Consider the following 21,230-nt stretch of genomic DNA (forward strand, 5'->3'; position numbering starts at 1 on the left):
ATAATAATAAGCATTCATTTCATTAAGTATTAATTATTCTAAAATCTTCCCATATCAGCATAAGAGCAGCAATAAGAATCTCCCCTATATCCAAAATCAAAATGATTAAAAATACAATGAAGTATGCCACGTTTATAAGATACCTACGTAACACAACATGTGAATAAGAGTGTGCAATAGATTTATCAAGCAACCTCTTCAATTCGATCAAGCAACTCAGTATCCACAACTTGCATTACTTTGGTAGCAAAGCTACACCCCAAATCTAAGTCCCCAACCTTTGAGGCAAGCGCAAATAGCACATGATTTGCATCATGACGAATTTGATATATTCCATCAAAAAATTCATGCAACGCATCAGTGACAATTTTAAGATTGTAATCATCTCGCGGAATAACATTCATGACCAACACACCGCCAACATGCAATGCAATACGTGCCCCAAATAAAAATATTCTGGTCAAAAAGCTAGAATGGGGAGAGAGCAATCCAAGACATGCATGTCCAGCATCAACATCAAGCACAATTACATGCACCCGAGCATCAACCTCATCATCTTCCCTTGAGCTATCCACACAAATGCATCCCCCTGTATCTACATTCAATTGTCTCCATTTGTTTAGATCTTCCACTGTCAAAGTACCACTACCAATGACTCGCTTAGCAATGCCAACAACAACATCAACACCATCTTGAATTTTCACTTGTAGATGATCGTCTTCTTCTAATCCAAAATGTCGCCTAGCAAGATCAACAACAGTCTCATCTGTATCAACAGCCAACACATGAAATCCAAACTTCCTTTGTAAGAAGATTGGTAAGGCCCCTCCACCGAGCCCTATCGAGAGAACCCTAACCCTATTTCTGGATAATATACATGCCTCCAAGCTTGGAGAAGCAAGGATAAGACCAGCTATAATGGATGGAAGATACTTGTGGACAATTTCCGAGTGATCAGGTCTCACCTCAAGAGCTCTTTGAATAGAATGTGGATTATTTCTTTCAACTTTGACATCTTTGAGGCTACAATTTGGCTCCGGATTCCCATCTTTATAAACAATAATAGGAACCTCAGTTTGGATAAGGTTTGGCATGTTTCGGAACCGCATTCTTCTACGAAGAAGAATACGGTTTATTTGGACTCTGACATTGGATGACAGTATGGTCTCTTCATCAAGTTCTATGTCCTCAACAAGAATTTCACCAAGAGCAGGAGAATACTTTATTTCCACAACAGAACGATCTCGTACACCATCTTCATATGTCACAAAAGGATCACTGGGTGGGCCATCAGGAAAACGCCTCCATGGAAAGAGACAATGCAAGAGGGGAAGAATTTCTTGCTTGAAACTCACACCGCAATCATTCTTGTCATTGGTATGACCATCAACATCATCCATATGAACGTTACTATCGCCACCATCACCATCATTGTCGATGTGACTATGACCATGGATATTCCCATTGTTGACAAGAACATCACCATTGCAATCATCAGCATGACCACAGACATTATCGTCAATATCACCTTTAGGGTTTGTTCTGATAAGTATGACAAGCCGAAAGACAGATGCAGAGAAAAGGAGATCCCAAAGGCCATTAGGGGTACAGAAGATCCAATCATCTTCTCGTCCTAGGGGAACCAGAATGGTAGCAAAAGGCGTGGAAGGGGCACAAAAGCCTGATGCAGGGGCATCCAACACAGAAACAGAGAGCATAGAACCTCTGGGCAGAGATGGCCATGGAAGTTGCAGAGCCTTGCATCTTCTTGGATGAAGCTCCTCAAATTCAATCCTCCTGCTCTCAGTCATCTGTGGAGAGAGAGAGAGAGAGAGTTATTTTATTAGTGAGAGATTTTAGTTACCTATATGTGCATATAATAGGGAGTTGAGTTCGATTCCTTTCTTATATACTACTGCCAAGAGCCATTATTACTGCAATCTGTTTTGATTACCCCATTAGGAAATCCTTCCGAGTTTCACACCATTCAGAAATCCTTCAATACAGTGAACCAGTAAGGTCTAAAGTTCAATACAAAGCACTTTTAAATTATAGATAAATGCAATGGTATACCATTTCATTTCCTTCCAGAAACACATCAGCTCATGATAAAACATGTGCCTTTCTTAGCAGGGGCATTGGTTTCTATATCTAAAGATATCACTGTTGAAGTCTGGGGAAAACTGTGGCTACTGGTCCATTGGTTTTCCCCTTCCTCAAAAGGTCCTCTTGCATTAGTCCAAATTATTTTAGATGTAACAGGGAATAAAGAGAAAGAGAGAGGAAGCAATGAAAAATGAGTGAGGGCGAGAACAGAGAGAGAGAGAGAGAGAGCAATTTAAACATCAACATAACTCCACCAATCTGGTGCAATCATAGACATTATGAATTATTCAATGCGAGAATATGAGAATATGAACATAGAATGTGAGACTAAAGATCTTACAGAAACACATCAGCTCATGATAAAACATGTGCCTTTCTTAGCAGGGGCATTGGTTTCTATATCTAAAGATATCACTGTTGAAGTCTGGGGAAAACTGTGGCTACTGGTCCATTGGTTTTCCCCTTCCTCAAAAGGTCCTCTTGCATTAGTCCAAATTATTTTAGATGTAACAGGGAATAAAGAGAAAGAGAGAGGAAGCAATGAAAAATGAGTGAGGGCGAGAACAGAGAGAGAGAGAGAGAGCAATTTAAACATCAACATAACTCCACCAATCTGGTGCAATCATAGACATTATGAATTATTCAATGCGAGAATATGAGAATATGAACATAGAATGTGAGACTAAAGATCTTACACTTTAGATCATATCATGCTCATGTTTCTCTCTTCTCTATAGGTAGAGAAAGAGAGATGTGAAAACGTGTAGTTAGGAGAGGTGCCAAGAGGCATGTACCCCATCGACTCTCCCTCTATTTAATATATTTAGGTAGATCAATGTCCCACACGGAGTTTAAAACTGGCATTTCCTAGTGGTAAGCACCAACGAGACGCAAATTCACAATTCCTTGATCAAGTAAGTTTGAGATGAGCTATTTGTGTAAGTTTTGGAGCTCTTGAGCAACAAAAGTGTCAGCAGCTAGCTTATTGCGCAATTGATTGGCACAAACCCAGAATTTGTTAGCAACCAACATGACACAATCCAACTCTTTTTGAAGAGCAGCTTTCACTTGTAGATCCTCAATTATTCGCACCTCTAGTCAAGCTTCCGCGATGAACAAATGCTTCCTGCACAAGAGAGTGATATTGTTGTTCATAATGATGGATCACATGTCAAAAATGAACTTGATGTTTTATCCATGTTTCCAGCATTTGAATTGCCTCAGAAAAAATGCTCATAGGATCCTGAAAATAGTAAGGTGAATGGTGGCCACGTGGATAGTAATAATGTGGAAGTAGGATTATATTTGACGTGGTATCACTAGTCTTCCTATGCCACAATGCACTATGGCAGGTGAACCTAAGGCGTAGATGCAATGTTCGGGAATAGTGCCACCAAAGAAGATCCTTCTTATGTACTAGGCGTCTGCGCAGATATGGAACAGCAAGTATAATTGGAAATGAAGATGAGCAATGTTGAAGTGAAGCCAAAGCATTGGGTGGAAAAGCAGATAGCAAAATTGCTGTGAATTTGAAACAGGCCCAAGGGTGAGCAGCAGAAAAGATTCACAGCAGCAGTAGAATTATTGATGGAACAACTTGGAGATGGTGGCACTGTGGAAGCTGGCCTCTGGTGCTGCGGTAGATTATGGGAAACTTTGAAGAGGTCATGAAAATTTATTGTTGCTGCTATGCCCTGTGGAGCCTGCACAATCCCCAAATAGATACTTTGATTTACCACGACCTTCAGAGGGTGAATTCATTCATTCATATGGATGAATTTCGTCACACTCTACAAGAAGATTTACCACGACCTTAGGAGGATGGTATGAAATCTTTCCATTTTGGAGAATCAAGTATGAGAGATAGAGGCTAAATTTGTTGATGAGGCAAAGCATTGAGATGCTCAACTAGAGGCCCAAATAGTCAAGGACCGACAAGAGCATGTTGCTCTTCAAAAAGAGTTGGATCATGTAATGTTAGACGTTAACAAGTTCCACGTTCGTGTCGATCAATTGTGCAATAAGCTAGCTGCCCACACTTATGGTTCGACGTCAAGAGCTATAAAGCTTACACATATAGCTCATGTCAAACCTACTTGATCAAGGAAAAGTAAATTCGGCTCTAATTGGTGCTTACCACTGGAAGAGAGAAAAAGGAGCATGATATGCGTAAGGCAATAGAATTATATATATGATCTTTCATCTCACATTCTAAGTTCATATTCTCGTACTCTTGCATTGAATCATTCATCATGTCTATGATTGCACTAAATTGATGGAGTTATGTTGATGTAAAATTGTGCTCTCTCGATATTCTCACTCTCATGTTCTTTCTCTTCCTCTCTCTTTCTCATTATCCCCCATTCCAAATACTATAATTTGGATTAACCATCAAACATACGCAAGAGGACCTAATGAGAAAGGGAAAACCAATGGAACAGTAGCCACAGTTTTCCCTAGACTTCAACAACCACCTTATGCACTTTGTTAAAAATGTGATTTGCTCCATACACTTCAGGCATATTTTTAATCTTTTGGAGCTTATGCCTCCACAAATCAATCAACTCACTATTAGAGATGCAACTAGAGAACTTGCATATTCTATTACAACTTAATTGGAAACTTATTGATTACAACAATGTCTATCCTAATTTATTGCTTTTGTAAATAGATCTGTGATTAATGAGGTCATTTGTGCCGTAATACAGTGATTAGTGATGTAATAATGGCGACTAAACTCATGAACAGTGATGATATAGTTAGCACTAATCGTAAGGCTAAATATTATGAAAGGACATGAATGCAACTTTCAAATGGCAAGTAAACATATAATAACACTTATTTTCTATTGGGGATAGCAGAAAACAAGAACTGGATTTCAGGATTGGAGGAAAGAGGCTAATGGGATACCAAACAATCGACATGAGGCACTCAAGAAGACACCACGCACTTTCTTCCTAAATTTCTAGGATGAAAAGATTACAATATTTTCCTATTTCCATTTTATGGTGCCTCCAACTCCTGGACAAATGTCAGTCCAAAGAAACCTACACGCAATAAGAGAATCAAAACTATTCCTCTAACCTAAAAGCAAGAAATGCTTCTCAAAGCACATCATGCAAAGGCTGAGGTTGAGTAATAAGGACTTGAAATTGATACAAAATATATATGAAGTTAGACAATAAATGCTCAAGAGTAATACACAAAAATATCACCAGAAAGTCCTAGACATCTCTTCAAAGTTCTTGAAATTGATACAAAAAAACACGTTTCCCAAGTGAAGCACTGAAGACGAACTCAAAAAAAAACATCACGAGAGAGCCAAGATTTACAGCTAAAGACTCGAAATTAAGGACAACATCCTTCGCTTGAATGAATTAATACAAGAAAAGCTGAAGAACAACTCCAAGAAAACGCCAAAATGAGACCCTAAAGTTTCTGCAAAGGATTTACCTTGAAACTGACATAAAACACTCACAATCTTGAAACTTATACCCAAAAATGTTTCTTGAATAAGGCTGAACAAAAACCCCTGCATAAGAAGAGCTCGAGAAGCAACACAAAATAGGCAAAGATTTTCAGATAACGACTTTAAATCGAAGAGAAAAGGCGGTTACTTGATTTACACAATAAACGATAAAGAAGAGCTCCAAAGAAATCAACAACGAGAAACCCTAGAGTTTCTGGAATGTAAACAAAACTCGCATAGAATAGGAACAAAAGAAATAGTTAGAGAGAGGAAGAGAGAGACAGCTTACTCCGATGATCTTGAAGAGTTCCTCCTGGTTGGGAGGCATGGAGGTCCCCATCGTTTGAGAGGAAGCGGGATCATGCGAGACGAGGCGACAGAAAACGGCGACTATGGAAGCTTCGCAGGACGGCGACGAAACCAAATGCGTAGAGAGAGAGAGAGAGAGAGAGAGAAAGAAAGAAATATTAACGTCTTCTAGTTGTTTTGGGGGGATTCGAACTCATGACCTCCACTTGAGAAGAGGCGTTTGAGATAGACCTAAAGGAATTTTGAACAAATTACAAATAGAGAGGCCTATATCTGCAATTTGTTCAAATTTCCTTTGTTCTCTGTCTCTCTCTTTTCATGATTACCTTACTTACCCTAGTGCTAAGTTGTTATTACACCTACTATAGCACTATCTATGTCTTAGGTTCGAAACCAAATTTCCTCAACTCTCTATTACTCAATTGATATATCCTCTTAATTTACTAGATGCCATCTTCTAGAATGTGGGTTGAACCCATTACCTCTTGGTCTCCATTGGGCAACCTTATTGATTTCACACTATATTGATTATCTTTGAAACCATTATGGATATTCGACAAGAAACAAATCCATGCCTACTATTCTCCACTTTGTTTGAAGCAAAAGAAATATGTTCCATGGCATTCCTTTTTCGGCTTAAGGCAATAAAACTTTCAAGCATGCTGATAATTGATATATATCATTGATCATTGTTTGTGCAAGACTCGAAGATTGGAGAATCGTTGACAAGGTATATCGACATACCTAGACAAAAAATCACAACATTGACAACGAAGACCAACAACAATTGACCATGCGTCAAAAGTGGGAATCCTCGATTGACAAACATCGTGACATGGGCCAACAACAAGAATCCGCGATTGCCATTATGTGGGAATCATGGGTCTTCATTGAGAAAGATCGTGTTCTTCAATGTTTTCTTACTTCAATTGTCGTTTAAGAGGAGGCGAGGATACTTTAAGGGCCATTTTACAACGAATTACTCCAAATCTTTATTGTGCACGTCTTGCATGTAATCAAAACCCAACCACAAGTAGGAAACCTTCGTAAGGAACGTATCTTCCTGTTACTTGCATCATAATGCCTACACCAAAGTAATCATAACGCTTACATGCACATATAAGAAAGAGATGAGAAAATATATAATCACAAATCTGGATAAAGATGATAATAACCTTGTATTATTATATTCTATTATTACAAGTGTCCTCCCTTTGGGCGTCATTTTTATTGGCCTTGGCAAGTTGCTATATCATTGATATACCTGAAAATTAGTGGAATATTGTGTACTTTAAAGGTTTCATACTTTATTCATCGTGTAAGAGGAGACAAGGACCCCTTGAGAAACATTCTACATTGAACCCGAAACCTCAAAACTTTATTGTGCATTTGAACTTGCCCTCGAGGAGGAAACGTTCTTATTGTCTATAGCTTCACGTTACTTGCATCAAATGCCTACACAAAAGTAATCATAACATTACATGCAAATATACGAAAGAGACAAGAGAAGATCTATTATATACACATTTTGGGATTAAGGTGATAATCACTTTCTATAATAAAAACCATGTTGTAATAGTTGTGAGCCATTCAACTGTCATTTTTATTAGTCTTGGTGAGTAACTATCTTCTGGTCTAGATTTCTTAAAATATTCATCGGTGCTTTGACCAATGCTCGCTAGCACCTTCAATTAATCATACAACTACTTAAACTTATACAATTTTACACACTACAACCTCCTTGTTTTTTCACACCCACTAGCTATCCAATATCCACAAGTCATCGCCTCCCAAATAGCTCGCAAACGATTGATTAAGTTGTATGTGTACAAAAATAGTTCTCATCTCAAAATCCCCTATTCATTGGATTTAAAAAAACGTGTTATTAACCCTTCAAGGGCCTAAATGTAGGATATAAGATTTTTGAAACCTACTATGGTTTAACTTGTATCAACCACTCACACCGCCCATGTGAAGTTGCAATCGGGGGTTCGTAGACAAATGGAAATTTGACCCTCCTAACCTTCATGCACCCTTGAGGCCCTATAGGCATCGAGGACCTACAGACCATGGATCCCAACCATTCGCACCCTTTGATGCAAGTTGCACCCGAGGGATCGCGGACGACAGGAGACGTATGATGGATCAAGGATCTCAATGTCGAGACCGGGAGCCGAAAAAATACGTGGTGTCGAATGAGACCACTTATTCGACAATGGAGTCAGATCGAACTAGAAAAGATCGACACATCGAAGGCATATGTCTGTCCAGACCCCTTGTCATGTATCACATCGTCATGAGAACCACTACAGATGTTGGGGGACAAATGGAAATTTGATTTGCCTAATGTTCATGCACCTAAGCATCAAGGATCAACAAACCATGGATCCCAACCAATAATGCGAGTTGCAATTGAGGGCTTGAGGATGACGAGAGACATATGATGGACTGGGAATCCCAATGTTGAGACCTGAGAACCAAAGCAATACATGGTGTCGAGCAAGACCATTGTCAGACAATGGAGCTAGATCGGTCCAGAAAGGCTTGACACTCAAAGGCATCTGTCGGGGGTCGAACAAGACCACTTGTCGGAGAATGGAGCTGAACTGGACCAGAAAGGCTCGACATCAGTCGAGACCCCTTGTCGTGTATTATATCGTCACCAGAACCACCACAACTGCTTGCTTTTGAGCAGTAGTAATATAAACTCTAAGGGGTATAAAAAAGAAATCAAATGTGATTTCTTTCCCGATCATGGAGCTGGGTAGTAGGAGTAATGTAAACTGAAGGAGACCACTTGTTGGATAGTGAAGCGAGACCGGATCAGAAAGGCTGGACAAATCGAAGGCGTCTGTTTGTCTGTCCAGAACCCTTGTCCGTGTATCATCACATTGTCACCAGAACCACCATATCTACATACATATATGTATGTCTTTGCTTCTAACTTCTAAGTAGTAGTAGTAATGTAAACTGAAGGGGCTATAAAACAAATCAGATGGGATTTTAGGGTTTTCTTTTCTTGGAGGCTTTTGTTCTTTTTCCTTTCGCCTTCTGCTTTCCTCCACCAAAAGAACAGCTTCAAGTGGCTAGCGATGGCGCCTTCTGCTCCGAAGAGTGGCATCGCCGCAGGCCTCAACAGAGGCCATGTCGTCACCAAGAGAGAGCTTCCTGCACGTCCTTCTGCATCCAAGGGGGTAACGAAAACTCCTCTTCTCTTCTTTTCCCCGTTCCTTTTTGTTATTCCTTTTTTTTTTTCACACCTCCGCGCTTTGCTTCGGTCTCAATTTGTGTGTTTCTGTTTAAAGATTTCGCCTTATTTTATGCTATCTCTGCTCGTTTACATCCTCCGTTCCTCCAAGGAGCTTCGATTCTCTATTGTTTATTCTACGTTTCTCCGTCAGATTTTGTATGTTTCTAAATGGTTTTCACCCCGCATTTGCTTCCTTTCCTCAGTCTTATCTATCTGTCTTTCAGCTCACGGTTTGTCTTCATTTAAACGTCTAGAAACCACACTCTCTCAGTTTTGAGATTTGTGTTGTTCCGTTTCACGGTTGGTTAAGCTTCTCAATGCGAATCTTTCGCGGTCGTTTACGAGATGTTAGCTTCATAATTGTGCTAGTTTCTGAATTTGTTGCTTCGTTCATAATTTTGCGCCAGTTTCTCAAAATTAGTTCATTTTTCTCGTTCCTGCAAACAGAAGCTTGGAAAGAGAACTTCCTTTGTGAGGAAATTGATCCGTGAAGTAGTAGGATTTGCTCCCTATGAGAAGCGTATCACTGAGCTTCTCAAGGTTGGAAAGGACAAGAGAGCTCTCAAGGTAGCCAAGAGAAGGTTAGGGACACATCTTCGTGCTAAGAAGAAACGTGAGGAGATGTCGTCTGCACTACGCAAGATGAGGTATGCCATTCATCATCACCCTTCAAGATTTGATTTTGATTTATTACAATGCATGCGTTTTTATGTCAAGTTTTTTGTCGTCTTCTTTATGCATGCATATCTATGGAAGTATCTGTTTTCTTCACTAGATGTGCATGTTTTCGTACAAAGTATGCACTCTCTTCAGTATGTGTACGTCTTTCATTGAATATTTTCATTCAATGTTTGCATTTTCTAGGGTAAACTCCTCATGGAAAGCAACACATTCTGTTCATTAATTGCACACATTCTTATAAATATGAATCTGTATGTTAATTGGAAAAAGAAATGCATAAATCTGTGGAGTCCTATTTCATTAGCGCTATGAAATTCTGAAAGTGGACATGTTTTTGTGGAGATTCCTTTGTTGTGATATGGATTGCACACATTCTAACTAGAAGATATAAAAAGAGTGCTTATGGTCAAGTAACCTTTCATTTATCTGTTTGTGCTGTGTTAGCTGTCAACCGAAATGTTTTTGCTTCCACAATTTGCATTTGTTTTTATGAAATGACACATTTTTCCTTGTATTATGTTTTATCTTCACATTTTCATTGGTAGCCATGCGTTTGTCTAAATTCCAATGCACGTGGAAGGTTCATGTACATATGAAATTGTATCTTCTAGTAGAAAGCCATTAGATTCGTGCTCTTTCATAATTAACACCACCTATTCTTTATATACTTTTTTTGTTTGAACTCACCTTCTTGACCTTCCTGTAGGTCTGCTGGAGTTGCTGAGAAAAAGAAATAGAATGGATTTCTATCTAGTTAACACATTCTGTTTCATTATTGATGAGAACTGTAGTACACATTTCAGCCTCTGTAATTCTGTTTAGTTTGATCATCTTAATGAGGATTTAACTTTTTTTGCTCAATACATGCATTCTCTTGTGTGAAGATCCATTTCAAGCTTTGAAGTGTCCAGATTTTGTATTTATCATCTTAGTGAGATGACTTTAGTTTATGTCTATATTTGATAACCAAAGTATTTCCTTACTAAGACTGCAAATCTTAGAAGAACTTACCTAATATGTTTGGCTTATAGTCAATTGTAATGGATTGTGTATGGGAAATGTTAATTTGATGTCTCAATAGCCTATTTTATGAAATTCTTCATCACATGGAAACGGTCAAGTTAAGGTTGAAGTGCCATTTTTTCGCCTCTTGTAGTGTTATTTTATGTCCACATCCTGAAACTTCAACGTCATGCTATCTTTCCTTGAATTACGTAGGAACAATGTCCAAATTTGTTGAATTATAGTATAATGTCCAGTACTTTTATGATTGTGATCTTAAGCTAGAATAGTACCTTGCTGGCGGGTCAAATGGATGAATTTGAAATGCTAGGAAGTTAAATCCACAACAATTATTGTAATCTCAGAGAGTTTGGTGTTATGCTTTTTTAATGCTGTTAACTAATAATGTTCTCAAAATTAAAATAAAGTCCTAGACTAAAGGACCTCAATGATGCCATTTAAAATTAAAAATTTAATCCTGGTAAATGTCAATCTGTAAGTGGTCTTTGAGAAATTGGATAATGCTACCTCATGGATGCAATGCATCTAATCAGTTGTAGATCTAGTGAAATAATTATAAAGGAAATATATATATCTGTGAAATGTGCTGCATATGTAGATTTTAGGTTCCCCCAACAAAAGCACACAATGCACCAATCAATGCCATCCCCATATTTCCTATATGTAGTTGGGAAATACTCCTTCGAACTCTCTATTCTTTTGAAGAATGTGTATTAATTACAGTGAAATTCAATACAAGTGCAATGAACTTAGTTTGATGTTACATCCCTTAGTGAAAAAGGTAGTGCAACTGATGGAAATCATCTGTAATGAATACTATAGTTTGATGTTACATCTCTTAGTTAAAAAGGGTAGTCCAACTGATGGAATCATCTTCTTCTATTAGAAATATCCAGTAAAATTAGCTTTTTAACTTTTGTTTGTTTAATGTTTAATGATTAATGTTGCTCAATTATCTTATCTTCTTGTATTAGCGATGTCCAGTAAAATTAACTTTTGCTTGGAAGCCATATATATATATTGAGGCATGAGCCTTTGCCAATCCATCACAGAGACAACTGATTTTTTAAATGTTGATTTTCATGGAACCGTCTCATGTGAAGCTACAGATATGTTTGCCATTAATACATAAGGTTCTGCCCTTTGGGGATCTAACCAAAATATTTCGTCAGCTACCCTTCTTCCTCGATCAAGGTCACCATGCACTCGACAAGCTCCAAGCAAACTCATCCACATTATTGGATCTCCTCCACAAGGTGACCGTTTCACAAAACCTTCCGCATCCGAAAGCCGCCCGACCCTACCCAAAAGATCAATGATACATGCATAGTGTTCAGCAGTGGGTGTTACCATATAACATTCTTCTTCCATCAAGTTAAAGAAGCGTAATGCCTCTTCTACGAGACCGGCATGGCTACATGCATATAGGAGGTTGGTAAAAGTAACATCGTTTGCAAAGAAGCCTTGTGAACACATTTCGTCGAATAATGCAACAGCCTCCTTGGCCTGCCCATTTTGGGCATAGCCTACTATCATGGCGTTCCATGATATGTCATTTCGACCATGTAATTGGTCGAATACATCTCGGGCTTCAGTTAAGTTCCCACATTTAGCATACATATTTACAAGGGAAGTACCAATGATAACATCTGCTTGCAAACCTGCTTTTCTTATGCTTTCATGGATCTTCTTACCCTCTGGTAGGTCGGTTGTTACAGAGCATGCAGTAAGTATAGTGGCAAATGTTACATTGTCTGCGCAAACACCCTTTGTTTGCATGGTTTTATATAGTTCCAGAGCCTTTCTAGCATCCCCTACTTGCATATACATAGCCATGAGGCTATTCCATAAGCCAACATTTCGGATGCGTGCTTTACCAAACACTTTCTCAGCATCCTCAGCACTTCCACACTTGCCATACATACTTATGAGTGAAGTTTGTAGTTCCACATCTTGATTGAATCCGAAACTGTTAAGTGCTGTTGCATGGATTTGCTTGCCTTTTGATAGTGATTCTGGGCAAACGCAAGTCATAAGAACAGTAGTGAAGGCACACCTATCTGGAGATACTCCTTCAGTGAGCATTTGCTGATAGAATTGAAAGGCTTCAAATACATGGCCATGATATAAATATGATGCAATCAAAGCTGTCCATGATTCAACATTCCTTATAGAGACTCTATCGAACACCTCTTGTGCATCTCTTACAGTACCACCACATCTAGTGTACATGCTAATGAGTGCAGTTACCACATAAGCATTCATCTCAAAATTATATTCAATTATTTGTGCATGAATCAAGTTCCCTTGTGGTAGAAAACAAGGTTCAATAACCGCACAGAGGCTACAAACAAAAGTGACTTGGCTGGGTTCCAGACCTTGTTTCATCATCTCTTGGTAGAGGAGAAGAGCGTCTGTCTCATGTCCATGTTGGGTATATATAGTGATCATAGTGTTCCATAGAATAGTATCCCCATGTGGAAGGCTCCGAAACACATTTGCAGCATCTGATAAACTACCACATTTGTTGTAAGTGTTGATAAGAGAAGTTCCGAGAACTATGTCAGATTCATAACCACAATACATTAGGCAAGAATGAAGAGCTTTGCTTCTGACAAGACTCGATGACATTCCACATGAACCAAGAAATGCAACAACGGCATACTCAGTCGGTTTCACACCTTCGAGGACCATGCGATCATAAGCACAAATGGCATTCTCAGAGAAGCCAAATTGGTTATATGCTACAATTATGGCACCGTATAGGATCGAATCTCTCTCTTCTGAGAGTTCAAAGACTGAAATGGCATCGGAAAGGTTACCACATTTGGAATACATGTTAACCAAAGCTGTCTTCATCACAACATCATCTTTGAGATCAGCATTATCAATGAAAGTATGCAGTTCTTTTCCTCTTTCTAGATCTAACAATGTGGAACAAACCCCTATCATGCAAAGACAAAGGATTCTATCTGGTTTTAAACCCTCTTTTAGCATAGATTTGTAGTAGTTAAGTGATTCTTTAGGTTGCCCATGTTGAGCAAATACATCGATGATGGATGTCCATGAATAAACATTCTTCTTGTGTTGCAAGGATTTAAACACACAACGTGATTCTTGCAAAGACCCAAATTTTCCATAAAGCCCTATGACGAGATTAAGCAAGAATGGACTAATTTGATCTTGCCCATTTATAAGAATCTCATGATGGGCTATCCAAAGGCTTCTTCTTGTGTTACAACTTCTCAGAGCCGAAGTAATGTTTAACGGTTTGTCGTTTTTGTCAATGGCAGGGCATTTACCTGAAGAATCCTCTGTTTCAGAGTGAAAAACTTGTCGGATAGTTCTTATCGATGGATGGATTATTCTGGGGAGCTTTCGTGAAGGGTAGAACCATGGCATCAATGTATGCCAATAGAGCATGAGATCCTGAAGAAGGAACAATATAGAGTTTCAGAGCTTCAATGATTAAATAAGCTCAAGTTTTGTCTCGGTTAGTTTTGGGCGGTCCAAAGTTCAAATCTCAATTATTAAGAGAGAATACATCCAAATTTTCAATAGCTTTGAGAATTGAAAGACCAGTGACTTTCTCACTATTTCCCCAAAAATGCCCCTATTTGTAAGTCAAGGGATACATGAGGATGTGGCTACAAAAACTAGAGTCTCGAGGGTTCGGATCCTTCCTAGCCTACAAGAAACCAATCATCTTCAAAATGCCCATTATATCTTGCCCGGGAGCCTACCTTCAATCTTGAGTTTGGGCCAAAAGGAAGAAAGCATAACAAACCTAGATCTCCGATTTGGCCCGTCAATCCTTCCTAGCCTATTCGAAACCAATCCATCTTCAAAATACCCCTTATATATCTTGGCCGGGAGTCTGTCCTTCAATCTTGAGTTTGGACCAAAAGGAAGAAAGCATAACATACCTTGATCTCATAACAAAAGGAAGAGGTGTGGGTTTATATCCATCCGTTTTTAGCTAAAACTTTTAACATAAAAAGGAGCACTTAACAAGATTGCAAAGCATCAATTTGTTTGTTTTTCACCAAACTCCAAAAGGAGGTTGATGACATTTTTGAGCCTTCACCTATAATTTCATGCTCATGCCTAAAAGATCTAATGACAAAGAATTTTGCCATTCCATTTTATGCTCATATTTTCTTCTTTTGCGGTACGATTAGCTCACTCAATTCTATGGATATGCATATGTGCTTATCTCATTTCTCCAAATTCCCTTGCCCAACCCATGTCTTCCTATTTGATTGTCAATTCTTCCCTCATTTCTCAAATATATGAGTAGTTATATAGTCTCTCTCATTCAAAAAAACCCAAAACCAAAGTGCAGGAATAACTCCATTAACACCCAAAGAAACCACACAAGGGATGCCCAATAAATCAACACATTGGTAGAGAAAGAACAAGCAAGCAACGATATTGACAAGAAATAGTCATCCTAGAAGTCCATGCATCATTTTATGGTTTGGCCGTAAGTCACCAACATGCATAAGGGATGGATCATGGAGCATAATAAATAAAGTTATTTATAATGAGATGTTGTGAAAGCGCAAGTGTTCATTTGTATATCATGGAATAGACTACATCAACATGTAAGGGTTAATAGTATTAGGTAAGTTGAATTAAGCGACAATTGTCATGGACACACCAACTATGTATTTCATGTCATGTGTTGTGACAACAATAGGAAGAAAAAGGTGGAATGGTTATTAGAAGCAGGATAAGTGGAGCTAACAGTGTGAGTATGAAGGCATGGAGGTGAGAGCATGTTGACATTTTATCTACTTTCTGTAATGCATGCTATTGATTCAACATATGGAAATTTGAGTTTTTTGCTTCCAAAATCTACAAGTGTAAAGAGTTATGCATGTAATGGAGCACCAAATACTCGTTGTACACAAACATTTAGAAAACAAAAGAAAAATCTTATTTTCCATTCACAACAAACATAATGTTTTTCTAATATTTTATGTTATGCATGTGGAATCTCATACATTACCCAAAAATGGGTTCCATTTCCATTGAGCAAAGAAGATGGTCACTAGCCAAATTAACTTGTCATAATGCAGATCCAATGACTTTGATGCAAATACATGTATGCACACCACCACCCAAGCATGTCCTTTCAAGGGGCAATGTTGTCGTTTTTTGAGCCGACATGTTGTCCTTTTTTGAGTGGACAAAACAATGACAATTCCCATATTCTTAACCAATTTTTAGGAGCACACAGTTAACGTCTTGACCACAAGCTTAACATTATAAAAATCATTTTTATGGGGAAAGCAACAAACAAACAAATATATATATATACAACTACACATTCACATATATATACAACTACACATTCACACACACATACATATACATACATACATACATATATATATATATATAATCTCAACAATTTCAAATACAACAACCAACTCACGAATCTATAACAAATAATTTGTGGGGCATCTAAACTATATTATAAGGATAAAGGCAATGCACGCCAATGCTTTCACATCGGGTGTTAGCATATATTGTCTTGTTAACATAAAGATGATCACCGATTTACAATTTAATGTTACAAGAATACTATAGAGTTACGAATGAAACATAATCAAGATTAGGTAGTGGTAACTCCATTTGAAGTGGACAAGAGGTTCCCAAAATGGGTTCTTGTTGGGGAATAATAAAATATTAACAGAGATCATGTTGTGTTGGGCCATAGGTTGAGTGGAAAAGAGGCCTTCTCAAAATGGGTTCCCTTTTGGACAAAATAAGGTGTCAGTCTAATAAATGGTTTTCACACAAAGGTGAATGCTATCCAAACTCTCCTTTGACAACATTGATTACCACTTTTGGATAACATGGGGAATTAGGGCTAAACTACATGCATTGAATGTTGTCTAGACTTCAATAGTATATAATAGTTATTATGCAAAGTGGCACATGCACTTACAAGTGTTTAGAATTATAGAATGGTATTGTTGTAGAAGCGTAAATATGAACATACATGGAAAGAAAATGATTATATATTCCATGAAACACTCAATTATCCTGGTAGAAAATTTCTATTATCCATGTTATTGAAGATAATGAGTCTCTTGTTAAATTTGAGAGATCTCTTCTATTCGACGAAGAGTAAATATTATTATAAAACTAGATGGAATAATGTGGGGATAAATTGTGTTGCATGTCATGGAGAAAAAAGAGAGTTCTTTCGTTATTTTTAACAATCAATGTTGGCTGCCTATTTTCATGGGGATCGGTGACGTGGGGAATGCTACATTCCAGTTTGATGTTGTATGAGGCAAACGATGTTCAAGAGGCAATGATGGTACATAATAGAAGATTGATATTAGTCAGCCCCTTTCAACAACCTCGAAAGCAGGTGCGATCTGTCCAGATATGGAAAATAGTGACTACAATAACGTTATGGGCGTTATGGAAATGTTGCTGCAACCGACTTTATGATGTGGCAGATCAACGCCTCTTAGATGTCTTGATTGAGATATGGGAGAACTTGCTGGTAATAGTCCGCAATCAATATGACAACATGCAGGGTTCACCAGAGACTGTGAACAAGAGAAAGAAGAAGCGCCTTCACTTATGGAAAAAGTTACCCTTGTTTATAGAGTCAACTCAAGGGCCTCAATGGAACTGCCAAGTCCTTCGTGAATACAAGTGAATCACGACAGAGTGCAACAACAAATTTCAATACCTTTTGCAAAGTCCTATCTTCGGTCTTAGGATTATAGTATTATCATTGTACATGGAAAATTGTAAGCTTTCTAGGCACACAAGCTTAAGTTGTAGCATTTACATGTCTTTTCTTAATACTACTGAGGAAAATCTTTGAAGAAGAAAGAGAATTATGAAGTGCAAAAAATTGTATTAAGTGGCATTTATTTCTTTACTACTTGCACGGACCATTTTTCTTCTTTACTTTCTTAGGAGTTGTAATAGCATATATTCTCTTTACGTTGTCTCGTTTGTGTTTCTATAAATTATACGTATTTGTTACCTTTTCCTTCTTTTATTTGACTTTGCATTTCCATTTTCATGGGGCTTGTCCTTGAGTAATTACTTACCCGTTATGATCACAAATGCTTGACAACATTTGATACATGGAAGATTCAAGCTCTTTTATTTTATTTTCATCAATCATGTCATAAAATGTGCCTCCCTTTTATCATACGAATGAATAGATTCTCATAACCTCTTGGCAATTTGTCATGACTAATCCTTTAATAACATTAGATGCTCTTGATCAAGGTTGTTAGGTACGTTAGGTACGGTACGGATACCAGACGTATTTAACGTATTAATACCCGTATAGTACCTCCCAATTTAAAAATACGTTAAATACATTTTCTTAATATGTTCAATACTTATAAAATACGTAAAATACGTATTTTGTGTATAGTACGTTAAATACTTCTAGAATTTGAAGATTATTTACCTTTCTAAAAAATATCTATAATATTGTAAAATACATCTATGTTTACACAATTTTGTGATATACAATATAGTTCTACATCCTAAAATGCATATAAGACATTTAAACATTTCACATCCTAAAATACTTGTAGTAATATGGATGTCGAGATTCCCTTATTCTATAAATCAATGTAAGTGTGTATCACGATGTTCTACTTCAAATTGTAATTATTTATAATTATACCTTCATAGATTGAGGAATCATCTACCATTATCACACTCATGATAGGTTTGTCTTTTCTTCATTTTCTTCTTCTTCTTCTTCTTCTTCTTCTTCTTCTATCTTCTACGATTATCACACTCAAGACAGGTTTATGTCTTCTTTTCTCTCTTCTTCTTCATCTTCATCTTCTTTATCGTCGTCTCTTCTATTCTTCTTTCTTACTTCCTTTGGCTTCTTTTTCACTAAAATCTTTTTTTTCTTTTGCGTTTTGTTGGGGTTTTACTTACATTTTATTTATTTATTTATAAATACGTATTATACTTGTTTGTTTATAAATACATTAAATACCGTATTGGATGCCATTCGAGTACTCGTGTACACTGGCCATAAATGGATTGTAGATCCTGATCCGATCAAAGTACAACCCGAGTGGCATATATGTACTCATGAAAACACATGGCTATGTAAGGTTAGTTGGGACCCTTTGCAATGGACATGGCGTGATCCCTACGCGGGGCAAGGAAGCAAACCCATCCCTTTCTTCCAATTCACAACTAGATTGGGTCGCCACATTCTAGCTGCTCAAGCTGCCCGAGAACTGGCTGCTGCGAAGGTTTGGCACACATTTCAAGTTCCCTCCGCAATAATCACCAAGTTTTGGCAGAAAATCTGGAAGCAACAACACGCGAGGCGAATTACCACTTTCCAATGGTTGTTAATACATAAGTCCCTACCGGTGGGAGCATGGCAATGTGGGAACCTTAGCTCTCCTAATTGTGTAGAGTGCCCACATGCAGTAGAATCCATATGACACACTCTATGGGATTGCCCAATGTCCCATCGAATATGGCGGGGGGTTGGCCGCTTGTTGCAATTATGCCAGGTCCAAGGTTCAATCAAGTGGGGAAATATATGTTGGCTATCATGGCAGGCTGCAATTGGCCAATACGAGCATCAGGAGGAGGGGATGACTTTGGTGATAAAAGCACAAGCGGTCCTTTTTCTCCTCTAGCGGCAATGTCCACTCTATTCCTCTTAATGACAAATCTCAAGAGGTCTTAGAATTGGTTAGCCCAATAACCCTTTGGATTCTATGGAAACAATGATGTAGGCGAGTCTTCTCCAACCAAACCGCCCATCCAAAAAGGTTACTGCAAGAGATATGGAGTGAAATTGTAGCCACTATGAAGAGCCAATATGATGGCCTTAAGGGCGGCTCTGAGGGAGTTGAAAGACAACGCATAGCCTTCATCCAACAATGGTCGTCCTCTCCCTTTCTTGAGTTAGTGGGCATCCACATAAGATGGAACTATCGTGTCCCTTTAGGGATTTGTACATAATCGTCTCATTTGTAAAATTTTATAACTAATGGAAGGAGTTTTTTTTTGGAAAAAAAAAATACCGTATTGGACAAATGTACATGATATTTGACTGAACAACATTGAGGTATAGTATGTACTATACAAATGATGAGGTACTATACGTATTTAAACGTTAAATACGGGTACGTAAACAACCATGCTCTTGATTATAATACATATATTAGTCATTTGACTATATAATCTGAAACTCAAACACTTTCATATGCACGCAATAATGTTTGATATTATACTTTTCCATATTAGAGAAGTAGAGTGACAGTTCTAAATTTGCAAGGATGACCAAGCTTTGAGTCAATAAATGTTTAGGCTCCTCCCTCTTATGCAATCTTGCTACTTTTGACTTCTATATGATGCCCAAAAAGGAGTCAAATTTATTCCCCAATGGAAAAAGTAGAAGAAGAGAACGAGGAAAAATGCAATAGATATTACGCATTTGATTGTGATAGCCACATAATGGTTTATTCTCGTTCAATTGAAAATAGAGTTCTAGTTAGTTTATAGAGGTCACATCAACATGTTCTATGTGTCTAGTAAAATTCTCAAAATAATGAGAACAATTAGTGAGAGAATTGTGAGTAAAAAAAGCAAGACAACAAAGACAAGAAAAAAAACAAGAAACAAGAGGAAATAATCTCGTGTTGTTTGTTTCACAATGGAGAGGAGCATACTCTAAATGGGCTCATGCTCTCAAGCATAGTTATAATTGTAGAACGTTAGACATCTTATAAATGATTGAAAACACTCATACATCCACACATATCCATGGGCCATTATATTTTAGAGTGTATTGGATAGCCTTAGGCCCTTTTCATAATAAGATGGAGGAAGTTGCATCATTATTTTCAGCATTTCCTCTTGAAGATACCGTTTTGAAGCCCTTCCTTCCATGTCTACGTGATGGAAGAATATACTATATCCAATGAAAGGATCCTTTCATAAGCTGAAGGCCTTTGTAAATTTAGTGATATAGTCATTGCAAAGTTGATCAAGAAGCCATTGCTTGATACTTCTCACGTTCTTCATCATGTTTGATTGTTTCTAAAGCTCTTGGCAATGGTTTAATGCCCACATTTTCTCTTAATGATCCACGACCACATCATAAAACTCTTGGATATTTGATTATATTAAAGTAAAACTTTGCAATCACCACAAAAAACATAACATGATGGACAAGGTGGTTGTTTGGTTTAAATGTGTGGCTAACTCGTTTATGCTTGAAAAAACTTAAAAAGTGATGTATTGCAAATTGATGCATTTATATGCAAAACTAGAAAGCCTTTGGGTGATATTGGAAAAAGTTTGAACCTTGTTTGGTTGTGTGAATAATTGTAGCACTCTCATCAATGG

At 37.7% G+C, this 21,230-nt stretch overlaps 3 protein-coding genes across 4 annotated transcripts in view; 1 reads left to right on the forward strand and 2 right to left on the reverse strand.

The window, feature by feature from the left end:
* The window catches only part of LOC147852039 (large ribosomal subunit protein eL36z-like), a 26,057-nt gene extending 15,381 nt beyond the window's left edge, over positions 1 to 10,676 (forward strand). The window contains exons 2-4 of the mRNA XM_087333949.1: positions 8,950 to 9,078; positions 9,582 to 9,781; positions 10,522 to 10,676. Coding sequence (XP_087190075.1) covers positions 8,977 to 9,078; positions 9,582 to 9,781; positions 10,522 to 10,552 — 333 coding nt within the window. The 5' untranslated portion in view covers positions 8,950 to 8,976 and the 3' untranslated portion in view covers positions 10,553 to 10,676. The remainder of the gene's footprint in view (positions 1 to 8,949; positions 9,079 to 9,581; positions 9,782 to 10,521) is intronic.
* LOC147852042 (uncharacterized) lies at positions 176 to 5,990 on the reverse strand. Of its 2 annotated transcripts, none has more exons than XM_087333942.1 (2): positions 5,865 to 5,990; positions 176 to 1,811 (listed from the first exon to the last, which is right to left on the reverse strand). In XM_087333942.1, the coding sequence occupies exons 1-2, from the start codon at positions 5,913 to 5,915 to the stop codon at positions 186 to 188; spliced, it is 1,677 nt and encodes a 558-aa protein (XP_087190068.1). In that variant the 5' UTR covers positions 5,916 to 5,990; the 3' UTR covers positions 176 to 185. The 2 variants fall into 2 exon arrangements, with proteins under 2 accessions (XP_087190068.1, XP_087190069.1); XM_087333943.1 differs by having other exon boundaries at positions 5,858 to 5,934.
* A 1,117-nt stretch (positions 10,677 to 11,793) lies between the features above and the next one.
* LOC147852043 (pentatricopeptide repeat-containing protein At4g13650-like) lies at positions 11,794 to 14,340 on the reverse strand. Its single transcript, XM_087334533.1, has one exon. The coding sequence runs from the start codon at positions 14,259 to 14,261 to the stop codon at positions 11,919 to 11,921; it is 2,343 nt and encodes a 780-aa protein (XP_087190659.1). The 5' UTR covers positions 14,262 to 14,340; the 3' UTR covers positions 11,794 to 11,918.
* Between the last annotated feature and the right edge of the window lie 6,890 nt (positions 14,341 to 21,230).

The sequence above is a fragment of the Azolla caroliniana genome, unplaced genomic scaffold (genome assembly GCF_043228905.1).
Source record: "Azolla caroliniana isolate FFs.n. ecotype wild unplaced genomic scaffold, voAzoCaro1.0.p SCAF_18, whole genome shotgun sequence".
Taxonomy (NCBI): domain Eukaryota; kingdom Viridiplantae; phylum Streptophyta; class Polypodiopsida; order Salviniales; family Salviniaceae; genus Azolla; species Azolla caroliniana.

Bases quoted from the DNA above. Each gene is read 5' to 3' on its own strand.
- LOC147852042 (XM_087333942.1), bottom strand. From the start codon at position 5,915: ATGGGGACCTCCATGCCTCCCAACCAGGAGGAACTCTTCAAGATCATC. The intron at 1,812-5,864 runs GTAAGCTGTCTC...CTCTCTCCACAG, and splicing joins AACTCTTCAAGATCATCGGA to ATGACTGAGAGCAGGAGGAT.
- LOC147852043 (XM_087334533.1), bottom strand. From the start codon at position 14,261: ATGCTCTATTGGCATACATTGATGCCATGGTTCTACCCTTCACGAAAG.